The 17008-nt window shown below is 46.1% G+C and overlaps 1 protein-coding gene across 2 annotated transcripts in view; it reads right to left on the bottom strand.

Moving 5' to 3' along the window:
• The window catches only part of EPHA8 (EPH receptor A8), a 62393-nt gene extending 46670 nt beyond the window's left edge, over positions 1-15723 (bottom strand). For both annotated transcript variants that reach the window (XM_081923529.1, XM_081923530.1), the window contains exon 1: positions 15478-15723. In XM_081923529.1, the coding sequence (XP_081779655.1) occupies positions 15478-15565 (88 nt within the window). In that variant the 5' untranslated portion in view covers positions 15566-15723. The remainder of the gene's footprint in view (positions 1-15477) is intronic.
• Positions 15724-17008: the final 1285 nt, after the last annotated feature.

The raw sequence follows: 17008 nt of genomic DNA, 5'->3' as shown, positions 1-17008 counted from the left end.
ATAGGCCACAAATTACGATCCAGTTCTTCAGGGGAACACAGATGTTCTGAGTCTGGCCTTTGTTGTGAATCCGAGAAGTGATTCCAAGGTTTAAAATGTGCTTGTGGTGAGGAAACAACTCACCACCCAGCCAGCAATAAACTGCAATATTTATGCCACTGGATAAATATTATTCTTACCATCAAATTGCATGACTGTGGACACCATAAGTTGCTTTGTCAAATACAGTGGCATGCAGAGCCGGCAAGAGACATTTTGGCACCTGAAGCGAAGGCACCCCCTCCCCTCCAGGGAAGAAGGGGTGAGTGAAGATCAGGATCAAGGGAGGAGGATAAAGATCTACACTGGGATTGGATATCCCTGTAGATCCTGCCACCTGAGGCATGGCCTCCCCTTGTCTCATGGGTGGGCCAGCCCTGGTGGCATATGTCAAACCAGCCTCTGGCTAGTGCTGGTGAAGACACAACTAGGAATTTGGACCCTCAATGTCATGCCCACATCATGTTGAACATTGCACTGTATTTAGAACTAAGTTTCATTGACTTACTCCAAGATAAGTGAGCACAGAAATCCAGCCTTCATTGCAAACCCTGTGCATGTCTACTCAGAAGCAAGCCCAGTTGAAATCAGTGGGATTTACTCTCTGAAAAGTATGTATAGGATTGTGAGTTTAGGGAGCAGTCCTGTACCCATTTGCTTAGATGTAAGGACGGGCACCTATGCCAATTTTGGTTTTTCTCAATTCCTCATTTTTCCATTCTTAAGTTTGGCCTTCCATATTTCCACATCAGTTTGCAATTCTTTTATAAAGTCCTCATGAAAATTCATCAGCATTTTAGGGCAAATTTATCCTAATCTACACTTTTGTATGCCATTATCCCTAACAGACACATTTACTATTTTTTTTGCAAAGCAACTTCCCCAAATATAATTCATTTCTGTATGTTGTTTTTTATGGCATACGTACATTTGCATGCACACCTTATCCTTGCATGCACATTTTTTTGGGGTAGACATTATTCAGCTGGAGAATTGCATTGCAAAATTCAGAAAAATGCAAATTTCAGTTCTTGTTTTGTTTCTGAAAGTGCAAATTAGGTGGGTTCACCTTTAAATGTGAACTGAATTGAATTCCCGTCCCCCCCAAAAAACTAATTGGAAGTAAGCCTCACTGGACTTAATTCTAAGCAGACATGCATAAGGATTCCACTGTTAATATTTTAAATTATTCTTTTTAAAAATTGGGAGGATGTCGAATCAGCAAGCAAACACACCCACCCCTACCTATTGTATCACCCAATTGCCAGGAGGCTCAATTAGTTCTTTAAACCAAAAGGCTGGCCCAACCCCCCTTCCAGCATTGCTCTGGCCATTTCATTCTGTCTCCCCACCCCCATGGCAGTTCTCTTTTGGCCGACGAAACTCCCATTCCACTTTCTCTACATTAGTTCATTTGCCCATAAATTAGGATTGACCTAGATGTGCCATTGTTTGTGCAATTAGCAATTGCACGGATACGATTAAAAACAAAAACTGTAAACAAAGCTGGCATGGTCCATAGTGATGGTGTTGTGGAAGGGGACTTAATCCTTGCTTCTACTATGACTATGCCCCCCCAACTGCAGCAAGCCAGAACTTTGACTGCCTCCGCTCCCCATAGTCCAGCTTTGACAGGTGGTTGACCCTGCCCACTTGTCAGTCACTTGACATCATTATGATGACAGGTGACAACTTCAAAGAGGCTGATCAGCTGTTGGAGGCATGCTGTCAGCATCAAGAGGCAGATTCTGCTGAAGACATGTCTCTGAAGGAGCTTGCTGTAACCCCTGGCAAGCTGCATAAGGAATGAAAATAACTATTTGCAGTTTGTATTCTTAGCTGTTCCATCATTTACAACATCAGGTGTGGGGCAGGTAAGTACCGTTTGTGGAAAACCTTTTGGCTGTTCCCTCACTGGGAGAAATGAAGTCAGGCAGAGGGCCTTCTCAGTAGTGGCACCTACCCTGTGGAACGTTCTCCCATCAGATGTCAAGGAGATAAGTAACTCTACAACCTTTGGAAGACATTTGAAGGCAGGCCTGTATAGGAAAGTTTATAATGTTTGATGTTTCATTATATTTCTGTATATGCTGGAAGCCGGGACGCGGGTAGCACTGTGGGTTAAACCACTGAGCCTAGGGCTTGCTGATCAGAAGGTCAGTGGTTTGATTCCCTGCGATGGGGTGAGCTCCCATTGCTCGGTCCCTGCTCCTGCCAACCTAGCAGTTTGAAAGCATGTCAAAGTGCAAGTACATAAATAGGTACCGCTCTGGCGGGAAGGTAAATGGTGTTTCCGTGCACTGCTCTGGTTCGCCAGAAGAGGCTTAGTCATGCTGCCCACATGACCCGAAAGCTGTATGCCGGCTCCCTTGGCCACTAAAGTGAGATGAGTGCCGCAACCCCAGAGTTGGCAACGACTGGACCTAATGGTCAGGGGTCCCTTTACCTTTACCTATATGCTGGAAGCCACCCAGAGTGGCCAGGGTGACCAAATTAAAACAACCTTATGGACCAGGTCTGTTTAGTGAGCCAGAGGCTCTCTACCTCTGCACTGTTGCATTAGGAATAAAGCTCTCATCAGCGGTGGGGGAAACTGGGTTCCTTCAAGGGCTTCTCTTGTACCACAGCACACATCTCACCTTACTGGGGCATGCCAGAGAGAAAGAGAGATTCTCAGTCTATTTTGGTTCTGCACTTTTGCTCCTGGAAGCGAAATTGGTTAAGCTCCATTTAGAGCATGCTGTGTGGCGAGGCAGTTCCCAAAGCTAGGTAGCAAAAATATTCCGCCTCCGCCTCCGCCTTCTCCTGGCATTCTGACCTGGCAAACTGCATATAGTTAATTAAAGGACCTGTCAGGGCCGTGGGGAGGGAGGGGATGCAAGAAGTTTAAGAAGGTTGCAGGACGTTTAGCAGGATTGCATAATTAAGCAATTGAATGAGGCAGTCGGTGCTGCTGGGTTCTGATTCTCTCTCACACACAGGCTTCCTGCACGTTGGGGAGAAAATGTGTCTCTACAGAATTAACGCTGCAATCGACCTGTATCTCCTGAATTTATGACATTTGCATGGGAAAGATGATCGTGTAACAGGGGTAGTTGGACAGATTATTTTATTTTATTTATGTTTTGTTGAATGAATGAATAAATGTGTATATATATATATATATATATATATATATATATATATATATATATCTTAACTGCTATTTTATTTATATGTTGTTGTTGTTTTGGTTTTTTATCCTGGTCTGTGACCGTAATAAAGTTCATTCATTCATTCGTTCGTTCGTTCGTTCGTTCGTTCGTTGTTTTGTTTTGTTTTGTTTTGTTTTGTTTTGTTTTGTTTTTATTATCCCCAAGCATTGGTCATGCTGGCTAGGGCAAAAAATATGCTTTTAAAAGCATACTTGAGAGATTCAGAAGCACTTGTTTTGATTCTTTAAAAAAATGTTTTAAAATATTCAATAAATGCTGATTTTTGGTGCAGATTATTATTTTTAATCCACCTGATAATGCAGGAATGGGATGAAACTGGCACATAGGAGTACACTTTGAAAGGAACACAGACATAATGTGCCCTTTTTAAGCAGGGATGTACCATGCAAATACCTGTTTATGTCATGCCTCACAATTGCTTTGAAGCCTGACAAAACAGATGAGTCCAGTGAGATTGATCAGTGCCTTATTCTGGGAGGGAGTTATACAGCCCCTTTTAAAGAAGTCTTCCCTGGATAAAGAGGTTTCAGAAAACTAGCATCCAGTTTGCAATATTCCTTTTCAGGGCAAGGTGGTTGAGAAAATGGTGGCTGGCCAGCTGCAGATGTTCCTGAGGGACTATATAAACTATTTAGATCTATTCCAGTCTGGTTTCAGATCTGGTTTTGCCACCGAAAGAGCCATGATTGACCTGATTTATTACCTCTGTTGGGAGAGAGCTGGAGGAGTGTAACCCTATTGGTTCTCCTTGACATCTCAGTTGCTTTTGACACCTTGACACTGCCCATGGTGTCTTCTTCTGGAGCAGCTCAGGAAGGTGGGTATTGGAGGCTCTGTAATACAGAGTTTTGCCGCTACTTACGGGATCAAGAATGCTGAATGTTGACCAAGCTAGTTGCCTATTCACTATGCATTTGGACAGCTCTTGAGATATCATGGCCAAATTTTGCATGACGGTTCCTGAGATCAAGGGGCAGGTTTTTGTCTCTGTTTGGATACAATTTTGATTTAAGATGGCGGACTGAAGCATTCAAAACCAAACTGTTTTTGACCACTGATTTCAAAACTGCACAGTCCTTTTCATTTTCCAGTAATTCCTTAGCAATGTAGGGTGCAGGGCTTTTAGTAAGTAAATAAATATGACATGTGTTTAGCATTGACCAATTGAAGAGATCTCGAGTGGTCAGGAATTAATTCCTCTTTGTTTGACTCTTATTACTTTGCACTCACTTCTTAATTTCAATCCCGCTGCTATTTCCTCCTCTCAAATCAGATGGAGGCAGATCTTGGCCGGCCGGCCACAGAATCAGGCTACAATAATCACACCCAGTAGAAAACAAAGAAAAACATTCCAGGCCAATGAGTTTGTACTAATGATGGCAAGTGGCCCCTTTCTTTCTCACGCTCATTCTGCACCACGCAGGACTGTCAGAACGATGAAACGCTTCCAGACGGCCGAAGGCCTTGCTTTGAAAGCAATAGCCAATTAAACTGAATTTTGCATGATGTCAATAGAAGTCTCATTCTGAGGATATTGCACGACAAAAGCAGGCACCAGCCTGCTTAATAAGTCAGACAAATCACACACTGGAAAATCATTTCAAAATGGATCTCCTGCCGACATGGCTTATAAAACTATCATCAACAGCTTTTCGAAGGGTGTAGTTACAGTTAATGAAAAATTAGTCTCTCTCTCTCTGTCTCTGTGTGTATGTGTGTGTGTTATGTGTACAGATAAATCTGCCCTTGCATTCCTCCCTTCCTAAAAGCACACACACATAAAACATATTTTAAAACTAGATTGCTGGAAACAAGTGTGCTAAGTCATAAGCATAAAGCAAGTATTGTCAATTTACTTATGTAAGCATGTGTGTGAGAGTTGTGGGGTCTTACAGAAGCAATTCTGGGGTGACCTCCAGCTTGAAGAAATAAATTCCAAAATTAGTGTTTATTGTGAGCTTAACACATTTCAGGGAAGGAAACATTTTTAAGGGCACTGAAAAATTCAAACATAATCAGGAAACAGATGATTGACACAAAATAAAATGGAGTGAAATATATTCTCCTGAATCCATTTAAAGATACTGAGTTGTATCCAGTGCTTGTGCTACACAAAGTAGACCCACTGGACTTAATGAACCTTAGTTATGTTCATTACCTGTAATGAGTTTGAGTAGGACTAATATTGACTACAACCCATAAAGTTCTTTATAGATAATCACATCACTTAAAAAAAAACTAATATCAAAATATGTTTAATATTACCAAGTTCCAAACAAATTGTTAATAACGAAACAAACCCTAAACAATTTTGGAGGGGGGGAGGGAGAGCTAAACTATAAATAAGCTTTTTTGCTCACAGGAGGTAAGCTTGACATCTCTCAGATGGGCACCATTGTCGTTCTAAAAGAACAAGGGTGAAGTTCATGATGAGCTTCGGCACCTATTTTTCTAGAAAAATAGCATTGTATACACACATTATTTCCAGCATGAAAGTAGGTGTAAAAGGTAAACTAATATTTTTCAGCAATACTTCTAACACACCAAGGATAATGCAGTAGCTCCTGTTACAGAAAACATTCAGTGTGGAATTCATCATAATAAAATGTGACCTCTAGTTTGGTGACAGACTGGAAGCTTGCTTACCCCTTTTAAAGGTAAAGGGACCCCTGACCATTAGGTCCAGTCGTGGCCAACTCTGGGGTTGCGGCGCTCATCTCGCTTTATTGGCCAAGGGAGCCAGCTTACAGCTTCCGGGTCATGTGGCCAGCATGACTAAGCCGCTTCTGGAGAACCAGAGCAGCGCACGGAAACACCGTTTACCTTCCCGCCGGAGTAGTACCTTTTTATCTTCTTACACTTTGATGTGCTTTCGAACTGCTAGGTTGGCAGGAGCAGGGACCGAGCAACGGGAGCTCACCCCATGGCGGGGATTCGAACCGTTGACCTTCTGATCGGCAAGTCCTAGGCTCTGTTGATTAACCCACAGCTCCACCTGCGTCCCTTACCCCTTTTAAGGACCCACAATTTAAGGACTAAGGAATGATGTTCCTAGCTTTTCAGTGACTGTTTGGGGCATGTGGATATTCTAGTCCACACCAGTGACTCGGAGTGGGAGACTGTACAGCCCAGTCTTTAATAACTTGAGACCAGTTCACTCGAAGGATCACCTTAACCAATATAGACTGACTCAGCAACCTCGATATGACACTTTTAATGAGTCCCACCCAATCTTTGTTCAGTATGTGTAAGGAACTGATCGTTCCTACATTCTGGGTAGGAATGACCACTGTGTATCATAAGAACATAACAAGAGGCTCCTGGATCAGGCCAAAGGCTCATCCTGTGCTCACAGTCACTAGCGGAGGAAGGGGGTTGCGATAGGTGTGGTCTGCCCCGGGGGTCATCTTGAGGGCGAGTGACAAAAAGGCACACCGCGGGGAGCTCGCCCTGCCGCTCCCGTGTGCAGTAGCTTGAGCGTGGCAGACAGCCCTGCCCCCGTGCAGCTCACAGTGGATCTTCCCCACCTGTGCAGCTCTCCCTGCCCCCCCCCCCGGGTGCACATGGCCACCTATGCAACTAACTCTGCCACTGCTCACAGTGCCCCCCAGATGAACCAATGGGAAGCCCCAAAACAAGACCTGAGCACAGCAGCATTCTCCCTTGGTTTCCAGCTACTGGTATTCAGAAACAATCCACCTTTGACTGGGGAGGCAGAGCGTAGCCATTATGGCTGGTAGCCATCGATAGCCTTCCCCTCCACAAATTTGTCTAATCCTCTTTTAAAGCCATCCATGTCGATGCCCATCACTGCCTCCTGGGGGAACAAGTTTAGCTACACTCCATGTGAATACTTCCTTTTGTCCTTCCAATATTCAGCTTTTTGGGATTCTCGCGAGTTCTAGTGTTGTGAGAGAGGGAGAAAGACCAGAGCCCTCATCGTCCAGCCCATATTTTCCAGTGCGTTTCTCCGTTACTTTGCTAGCCACAAAACTAAACAAAGATTTCTCATCCTAGCCACTTTGATTGCAGCCCCTCCTGCAAGATAGTGAGGCACCAACCTGCTTCTGACTGATTTAGAAAACGCAGACTGTTCATAATCCCAAGGAAGCTGATAATTAAGTTTCTACAATTCAGATCACTTGGGGTAAAAACTTCAGGAAGTCAATGAATCAGTGAGCTATACCATCCTTTGGCTTACATTCCACACACACACACACACACACACACACACACACACACACCATGGTTTATTATGGTATATTTCATTGGATTTTTAAATTTTCCTTTTAATAGCTTGTTTTAATTAAGTAGTGGATTCTTCTGCCGGGGTGATGTTGCCATAGCCATAACCTACAGGCGTAGCTCTAAATAATGTTTTGGCACCTTGTGCATCTTGCGGACTGGAGTCTTACTCAGAAGTGCTGTGGATCACAATGCTGGGATGCTAGGATCACAATAGACCGCATTTGCTGGTCAGTTTATTCCGTTTCCCCTATTAATTTCTGCATTATATTTGAGCTGTCATGAGACGTAAAAGCCCATTCCAGAAGGTTAGCAGAATATAGTGGAAATTTAGGACTCAGTTCCATGTTAATTGCTTCCAGGCGGGGGCGGGGGGCTTGCAACCACGTTAACCCTGAAAATTGTAGGAGTAAAATGACGAAATTTCGGGCAGTATACTGGCATACAGTTCTTTCTTGCCATTTCAATGCGTGATTCATGGGGGAACAGAAACATGCATATGTGGAAAGGGTGTGGGAGTAGCAATTATTATTATTATTATTATTATTATTATTATTATTATTATTATTATTATTATTATTATTTCCAATTATGTTCATTGTTGTGTCACACCACACCCACTGGTGAAACAATAAGCAAACAAAGACTCAGCCATTTTTTGAAATTTAAACCTATCTGGATTTTGCAATGTATTTCTCCAGCCAAGTGACACGTACAAAAATGCATACACATGGAGACAATGTGCATTGTAATGCATGCATTAGTGAAAATAACACGTGAAAATGCATAATCTAAGGGGAAATTGTTTTTCAAAAATGTGTATATGAGACAAAATTGCATACAGATCTGTGTATGGAAGGGAAAATTCAAATTATATTATTATTATTAATATTAATATTATTATTCAAATGCTGCTGAATTTTCATGATTTTTTTAATTTTTAAAAAATTGCAAACTGCTTTCAAAATGTGGAAAACTGAATGGAAAACTGAATAAAAAAAAGGAAATGGACAGATTCACCCAGGGTCAAATAGCACACTATGTTAAGGGTGGGCAACCTACAACCCACAGTATAATTTTGTGGCTCTTGACCTAATTTCTAGCAAATGGAATGGAAGGGGAAAGGGGAAAGGGAAGTGGCAACAAAGCGAAGGAGGGGGTGATACCAGACAGACGAAAGAGAAAGGTGGCTCCACCCACCTTTGACTCAAGCCCCACCTACTTTTTACTTCAGCCCCACCCACAGCTCCCCTTTGATTATCCGTGCTCACCCCTGCCCTACATTAAACTGCAACAAACTTCAGACAGACCTCATTTGGGATTGGGATCACATTCAGGCAGAGGAAAGGCTTTTCAAATGCACTACCCTCCTACCCAAACATGCCATTGTCCCAAAGAAAATCCCTTCTTCTTTTAAGCAGAGAGGGAGGGTGTAATTGGTGATGACTGGCAGTGGAGAAAGAGAGGATCATGGGTCAACGGAAGTGCAGGTCAACCAGCTCTTTACCTGTCCGACTCTGAAATCATTTCCTCTTTCTGTCTGTCTCTCTGACACACAAAATACTGAATGCATAGGTAAGGTAATTGAGCACCCTCCAAGTCAAAGGTAGAGAAGCTTTCTTCTCAGGTGATGGAGGTGATTTGCCTTAGGTGCAAGACCAGAATCCAAAAGTGGGTGCTTCTTCTCTTCTCACCTTCCTCCTGCCACTCCAATCTCTCTCTCTCTCTCTCTCTCTCTCTCTCTCTCTCTCTCTCTCTCTCTCTCTCTCTCTCTTTCTTTCATTCTCTCTCTCTCTCTCTCTCTCTCTCTTTTCTGGTACTCCTTCACTTTCTCTCTCTCCACTCATTCTGCATTCACACAGCAGTTTATTCCAGTTTCTTCAATGTTTCCCTAACTGTTAAATTTTATATTATATCTGAGCTTTCACATGACACCTCTGGAAAATTAAGAAAATGTAGCTCAAGTTTAGCATTCATTTCTGTGCTATTTACTTCCAGAACAGAATCTGGTTCCAAATAACACAGGAATAAGTGCTAAACTTGTGCTATAAGGTAAAGGTAAAGGGACCCCTGACCACTAGGTCCAGTCATGAGCGACTCTGGGGTTGCGGCGCTCATCTCGCTTTATTGGCCGCGGGAGCCGGCATACAGCTTTCGGGTCATGTGACCAGCAAAAGAAGCCGCTTCTGGTGAACCAAAGCAGCGCATGGAAACGCTGCTCACCTTCCTGCCAGAGCGGTACCTATTTATCTACTTGCACTTTGATGTGCTTTCGAACTGCTAAGTTGGCAGGAGTAGGGACCGAACAACAGGCGCTCACCCTATCACAGGGATTCGAACCGCCAACCTGATTGGCAAGTCCTAGGCTCTGTGGTTTAAACCAGAGCACCACCTATATCTGAAGGTGGCTTTTATGGCATGTGAAAACTCAATCTCTGGTCACGGCGGAAGGGCAGCATTTCGTGGTTCACCTCAGGTGCCAAAATGGCTGGGAACAGCCCTGGAATTGGAATATGGACCATTTGCCCAATAGCACCTGAGCATTTATCTTTTCAGACACATTGTTTTCTGCATGACTTCAGTGCCCATACTCCAATTCTGGAGTATGATGTGATATTAGAAGCACATGGCTGCCAGGCCCAAACCATCCTGTTACTGAATGCAACCTTGACACCACACAATACAATACTGTGACCCAACTGTGATCCTGGAACTAATAATAAATTATCTGGGCAAGTCCCGTACTGGAACAGCCTCTGGTTGTGTGAGTAGAAGGTCACAAATACACACTAGGTTTGGATGGATCTGGCAGCCTTGGTTCCTCTCACTTTCTCATTTTTGCAACCTACAGTTCAGTCCTCCATGCTTCCAAATTATTCATGATAGGCACACAAACATGTATACATTTATAGATATAGATATATTTAAATGTCCTCATGGAAATTCTTCCGCAATTTAGTGGACATACAGATTTTGCAAGAATGCCTGTTCATATATTATTCCATGAAAATATGCATTTTTTAATGCAGCCATTCCCCTAATAAACCCATGGCTGTACTTCTTAAACTTTTTGGGGGGCAGGATCAGAGTATTGCATTGCAAAATTTGGAGATGTATGAGGGCTCATCCAGATTTGCCTTTGCCCCGTCGCTTTCCCCCGGGGAAGCCTGCACTTTAGTGATAAATCGGAGCAAATGTCAACTGAGTTTTCTCTGGGTTGACATTTGCTCTGATTTATCGCTAAAGAGTGGGTTCTCCTGGGGAAAGTGGTGATGCAAGGGCTCAACTGCTGGGACCCATGCTTTCTAGACAAAGGACAGGTGGAAGTGTGGATGAGCTCGGAGTTTCCAGCGATTGTGCTTTTGTTCATGCAGTGGATGAATTAGTTGGTCTGCATTAAAATGTGATGCCAACTGAATTTATTCCCTGTGTCCACCACAAACAGTATGATCACAATTGGAAAACCCAGACAAGTCAGTCCATCCACCCTGGAAACTCGTGCTCACAGCATAAAAATGTCCAAAAAAATATTTTTGTGTGTGAACGCAATGGGCATAAATATATCCAAAAATATTTTCTCGTGAACTGCCAGGCAAGAGATCTTTGATATGGAGAGGAAAGGGTGGGGTTTGGGGATCAAGTAATGAAATATGGAACTGGAATCAAGGCAGGGGCGACGGATATTCAGAATGGAAAGCCCGCAGCCACTCCCCCCCCCCCAGCCACCAACCCTCCTTCGGTAAGGTGGCATTTGGAAACATTAATGCCAGTACCAAGCCTCTGCATTGCTTGGCACAGACCTGGCAGCGCGGACAGCATCCTGCTGGAGCCAAGGACAAAATGGCCTCGTGTGGCCCATAGTTCAAACCCACCCAGCATCAGGGGAGAATAAATGCACTCTGCAAATCATAGTTACGTAAACAGGAGCAGAGCCTCCCAGCCAGAGTCAGGCTGGCATGATCTGTCTGGGCAGCTCTGTCTCCTTGAGGGAGACACAGCAAGGAGACAGAGCAAGTGCCCTGCCCTAAGCCCCGGGGTCAAGGTGATGGGCCCCTTTGTTTACCTGGCCTCAGCTCCCTTCAGAACCATCTTTCCAGAAGGGTGGACTGTGTGAAGCAACGTCGGTCACTCAGCACAGGCTATTCGGGTATTCGGAGCCAAAGGAACGCAGGTCACCATGATCTCATGCAAATTCCCCGAGACACCCTCCTCTCTCCCACTTATCTCTACCAGCTTGGAAACTGCAGGTGTGGTGCCTGCGGAAAAGCTGCAGGAAAGGGCAGCGAAAAAATGATCAAGGGGATGCAGCAACTCAAATGTTCCGGCGTTTTAGGCTTTTTCGCTTGGGGAAAAGAAAGACACAATGGGGTGGGGGTGGGGGGACAACAGCACATAATCCAGGTGGGTAAAATGGTGCCCGGCATGAAGAAAGTAGAAAGGAAGGCATTGCCTCCCCACCCCATAATAACAATACCAATGGGGTCACCCCACCCCATAATACCAATATTAACGGGGTCACTCCGCAAAGCTGAATGGTGCGAGATTCAAGGCAGCAGGTAATTAGACTGCAGAATTCGCTGCCACAAGATGTGGCAGTCACCAGCTTAGATAGCCTCAAAAGGGGGTTGAGTAAATTCACGGAGGAGAAGTCTATCAGTGTCTATGATAGTCCCAATGGCTACGGACAGCCTCCAAGATCACAGGAAGCATGTCCCTGAAGACCAGTCTCTAGGGAACAGCAGAGGGGGGATGCTGCTCTCATGTGCTGCTTGTGGGGGAACAGGTTGTGACCCTAGATAGGCTGGATAGCCCTCTGCCCTTGTGGTTCCCCTGCAGCTCTGTAATAGGCCTTGAGTTTGATCCAGCAGGGCTCATCTGAGGCGCTCATCCTCCCTGTCACAATCCCTTTTCTGCCAGCTGTCTTTGACCTGACATGCTCTCTCCGTGTGGCTGTGGTTAATGTAGCTTCAGAGTTGGCGTGTGAGAGAGAGCAGCTAGGGAGCTGGGAGGGTTGTGGGAGCTGCTTTGCCCTGCCGTGACCTCCTTGTGATCTCTCAGCCACCAGGGGAAGCAGGTAAGAACCGTGGGTGATGATCCCCCTGTCTCTAGGTGGCAGGGAAACACAACTGCACTTGTGATTCTGAAGGTCTAGGCCAGGGTAGAAGAGGGGGACGAGTACAGGAGAGGGGCATATCTTCTTTAACAAGCACATGGAGGCAGGTGAGGACCCAAGCAGAGCACTGCTGGATCAGACCAAAGGGCTATCGAATTCTACACCCTGTCTCCCACCAATGGCATAGCGTGGGGGTGCAGGGGGGCTGGCCGCACCGGGCGCAACATCTGGGGGTTAAGGTTAGGGGGCGCAAATCCATGGGTTAGGGGGTGCAAATTACTTGCCTTGCCCCGGGTGCTGACAACCCACGCTATGCCACTGTCTCCCACAATGACCAATCCGATGGCTCTGGGAAGCCCATAGGCAAAGCATGAAGACAACAACCCTCCTCCACTGCTATTCACAAGAGCATAAGAAGAGCCCTTTTGGATCAGACCAAGCACCCATCCTATCCAGAATCTTGTCTCTGCCAGGGGTCATCCAGATGCCCGTGGGATGGCCCAACCACCCATCCCCCATTGTCCTCACCACCCCCCAGCAACTGAAATTTAGAGGTATGCTTCCCCTGAACCTATAGGTTGCTTTTAGCATTAATAAATGCTAAAATAAATAGCATTAATAGAATTATCCTACATGAATTTATTGATTCATAAATTGTAGAGTTGAAAGGGACCACAAGGGTCACAAGGCCGCCTGGCTTTTGGTTTGGACTCAGTCTGACCCTTATGTTTCCCTCCCCTTATGGTTTTGATCTATGGGCTACTTTTAAAATGAGGCTGCATTTTAAATTGCATTTTAACCTGTATTTTAAATTGTTTTCTTTTTCTTTTCCTATTATGTTTTTGCTTTCATTTTACTGGTGTTAGATGCCCTGAGCCCGGCTCTGGCCGGGGAGGCCGGGGTATAAATAAAATTTATCATCATCATCATCATCTAGTCCAAATGCAGTAAATAATTTGCCCAATGTGGGGCTTGAACCCACAACTCTAAGATTAAGAGTCTCATGCTCTAATGACTGAGCTATCCCAGCTTTTTACCTTTGTAAGAGAGACTTGTAGCAGTTAGAGTCATGGCAAGGACTGGGGAGACTCAGGGTCACATCCCAATGAAGCCACGAGGTTCCCTGGATGACTCTAGGCTAACTTCTCTCTCTCTTTCTCTCTCTCTCTCTCTCTCTCTCTCTCTCTCTCTCTCTCTCTCTCTCTCTCTCTCTCTCTCTCTGTCTAACCTACCTCACAGGGGTGTTGTAAGGGTAAAGTAAAAGGAAGGAAATCCATGTGCTTTGAAAGAAAGGAAGGATATAAATGAAAGCAGATACATTGGTACCTTGGATCTCGAACCTAATCCATTCCGGAATTCCATTCGATTCCCAAAATGTTTCAAAAACCAAAGTGCGGCTTCCGATTGGCCGCAGGAGCTTCCTGCACTCAACCAGAAGCCGCGAAACTGCATCGGACGTTCGGCTTCCAAAAAACGTTTGCAAACCGGAACACTCACTTCTGGGTTTGCAGCGTTCGGGAGCCAATTTGTTCGTGAGCCAAACCATTCAGGAACCAAGGTACCACTGTAAATGAATGCAAAATCAGGTAGGGGCTTTGGAAGTACGGTTGTGGCACACAATTGGCAGGAATAAGGAGAGATGGGCAGCTCTACCAAGAAGCATGCTGTAGCTCAGCTTTTGCTAACCTGGCGCCCTCCAGATGCTGGCTGGGGCTGATGGGAGTTGTAGCACCAAAAAAAACATCTGGAGGGCACTAGGTTGGAAAAAGCTTCTGTAGGTGAAGAGGTGCAGAGTCTTTGCTTTAGTTGTTGGAGAGGAGTAGTGGAAGAACTCAGGCTAACAGCACCAGACTTTACAGAACTGGTCAGTACTCTGGCTAGTTATCCATCTACCTGATGTTCGCTCTAAGGCCCCACAGAATGACCCTGGATGTCTTCTGGAGATGAGACAAGGAAAAGCAGAGGTCAACAGTGGAATGTGAACATGCCAGTGGATGGGCACTTATTTAAAGTCCAAGGAAGTTGGCCATGCAGAGTCAGCCGCTCCACTGCAGGAGCTGGTTCTGCCATAGTTTCACAAGTAGGCATGCGTCATGGTGGAAGATGCAGGTGGTCTTGACAGTATCAGAGGGGTCAGCAGAAATAGGCAGTTGCTCTAGAACCAACAATGCCAGCCAAGACAGGCTGGCACTAGAGGTGGCCTAAACCCAAATCCCGCCCTGCTAATCCCCAAAAGCCAAGGGCACCGAGACCAGCATCTGGGCAAAGGAACCAGCAACAATGTTGTGGGACAGATTCCTCCTAAAGCATAGAGGTGATGAGCAGGTGTGTCCTGTCTGCCTCCCCTTCCTGGACTTTTATACGCAACAAAGTCCATCTTTTAAGACGCCCAGCAACCCACCCTCTTCCTCTTCTCAGCTCACAGACCACAAACGCCCACTGCACTCACGCAAAACTGGGGCATCCTGTCTGCACACACCTTGCCACTGCTGGCGCCCTGAGCTGGGCACTCTTCATTATTTACAGAGCAGGGGTTCCCGATGTCCTTCTCCTCCGCTGTGTGGCGAAGGGCCGTAGCTCCCTGAGCCCCTGCCTTGCAACAAAAGGTCCCTGGTTCAAATCCCGCCATCTCCTGCCCGAAACCCAGTCAGTGTGGGCAACGCTGAGCTGGAGGGACAAGCGGTCTCGGGCAGGTTCCCTGGTCGCTGTCCCCAAACCTCCAGGAGCATCAAACTCTGGGAGACCCTCCCCAGCAGTGCGAGAGGAAGTTTGCTGGGCGACAAGCCCTCGCGAGCGCCCAGCCCACCCGCGCCAGCCGGCACCCGAGGCAAGGGCTGCCTCTCCGCGCTGCTCCCGGGCTCTTACCTTCGCTGGTGGTGGCCGCGAGGCAGGCGGCGCAGGAGGCGAGGAAGGCGGCCAAGGAGGCTGCGCGCTCCGCCGGGGTCCTGGCCATAGTGCACCGGGGGCAGCCCGGCGGGCCAGAGCGAGCGCCCTGGCTGCGTGCTGTCAGCGGAGCCCCGGCGCCTCCGACTGCACTTTCCCCACATTTGCTCCCATCCACACTCCGGCAGCGCTGCGCGCGGGAGGAGGGGGCGAGGCGCCCGGCTGCCTGTCACGGCGCAGAAGCCAATTGGATTTGCAGCCTCGCCAAAGTTCCCCCTTCCCTCCCCCCCCCACCCTCCTCTCCTCCCCATCCGCCACCTCCCACCCACCCCGATCGCTGGGCCAGGAAAGCATCTCCTTCCGCGCAGCCAGGGAGCGGGGTGGGCACCTTTGGTCAAACACCTCCTGCGCCTCCTGCATCTGGCCTCCTCTGCGCGCAGCTCCAAAAAGAAGCCCTTGCCTCTTCTCGGTCCTTTGCGCCTTCCGCATGGCAGGTTGTTTGCGGTTGCTAGGGAACCGAGCCTGGACAGCCTGGTGCCCGGTTTCCCCTTCCCGGACCCTCGGGCTGGGTCGATGCTCAAATGAGGGAAAGGGGCTGCTGGACAGGTCCCGGACCCAGCCGCTTGGATGGGAAGGCTGCAAAAAGCTGCCTAGAATGGCACGGATGGATTTGTCGATTGCAGTTTCTCGTCCCTTCCGCCTCCAATCTGAAGTTTGGTCCTGTACATTTAAGCATCAGTTTATGGTTTGTTTATTTGTTTGTTTGTTTGTTTCACTGCACATTTTTTCTGATCTGCCTCCTTTTTTTGCAAGCAATTGGTATAATGCGTTTTGCATATTGTTTTCACGAAATTCTTATTACAATTTATTACCTTTTCACCCTAAGGTCCTGGGGTGGGTTACAACAATTTAAACGATTAAAACACAGCACTAATATTAAATCACAATATATACACAATATTGGACAGGACTCTCATGATCTTAACACCCAAGATCAGGAAGGAGGCAGTCTTTCATAGATTTGGGACCTGAGTCGTTTATATGGATTTTATACATAGACCCACCAAGGGGTGGATCTCCTATGAAACTAATGGAGATTACGCTTTACCACCCCTAATCTCGAAGCGACCTCAGAAGTGACTTTAGTCCACATTGTTTTTAAAAGATATGTCTAGTAAAACCAATTTCAGTTGCACAGCTCAAACTGATTATTATTTTGTTGTTGTATATATTTCAACAATCCCAAAGCCTGAGAGTCAGTTGCCTTTCCTCTTAACTAAGCCCCAGACTTGCCCCACCCCCCCCCCCCGCTACTTCAGGGCTCCACATTTTCTTATCTCTTGTGAAAATCCGCAAAATGTTGATTTTGTAGGTTTCCTGCTCAGCCTTAAAATACATCTTTAAAATGACAAATTCACAGCACCATGTGATGATACATAAGGTAAAAACTAAAGTGTATAATTAAAATGAGCAAATCACATTTTAAACCAGAAGTAACACATCTGTTTCTAAT

This window comes from Podarcis melisellensis (assembly GCF_964234715.1).
Source record: "Podarcis melisellensis genome assembly, chromosome: 8".
NCBI lineage: Eukaryota > Metazoa > Chordata > Lepidosauria > Squamata > Lacertidae > Podarcis > Podarcis melisellensis.
Note: the sequence above shows the minus strand (reverse complement) of the source record. Positions and strands in the feature narration are given on the sequence as shown.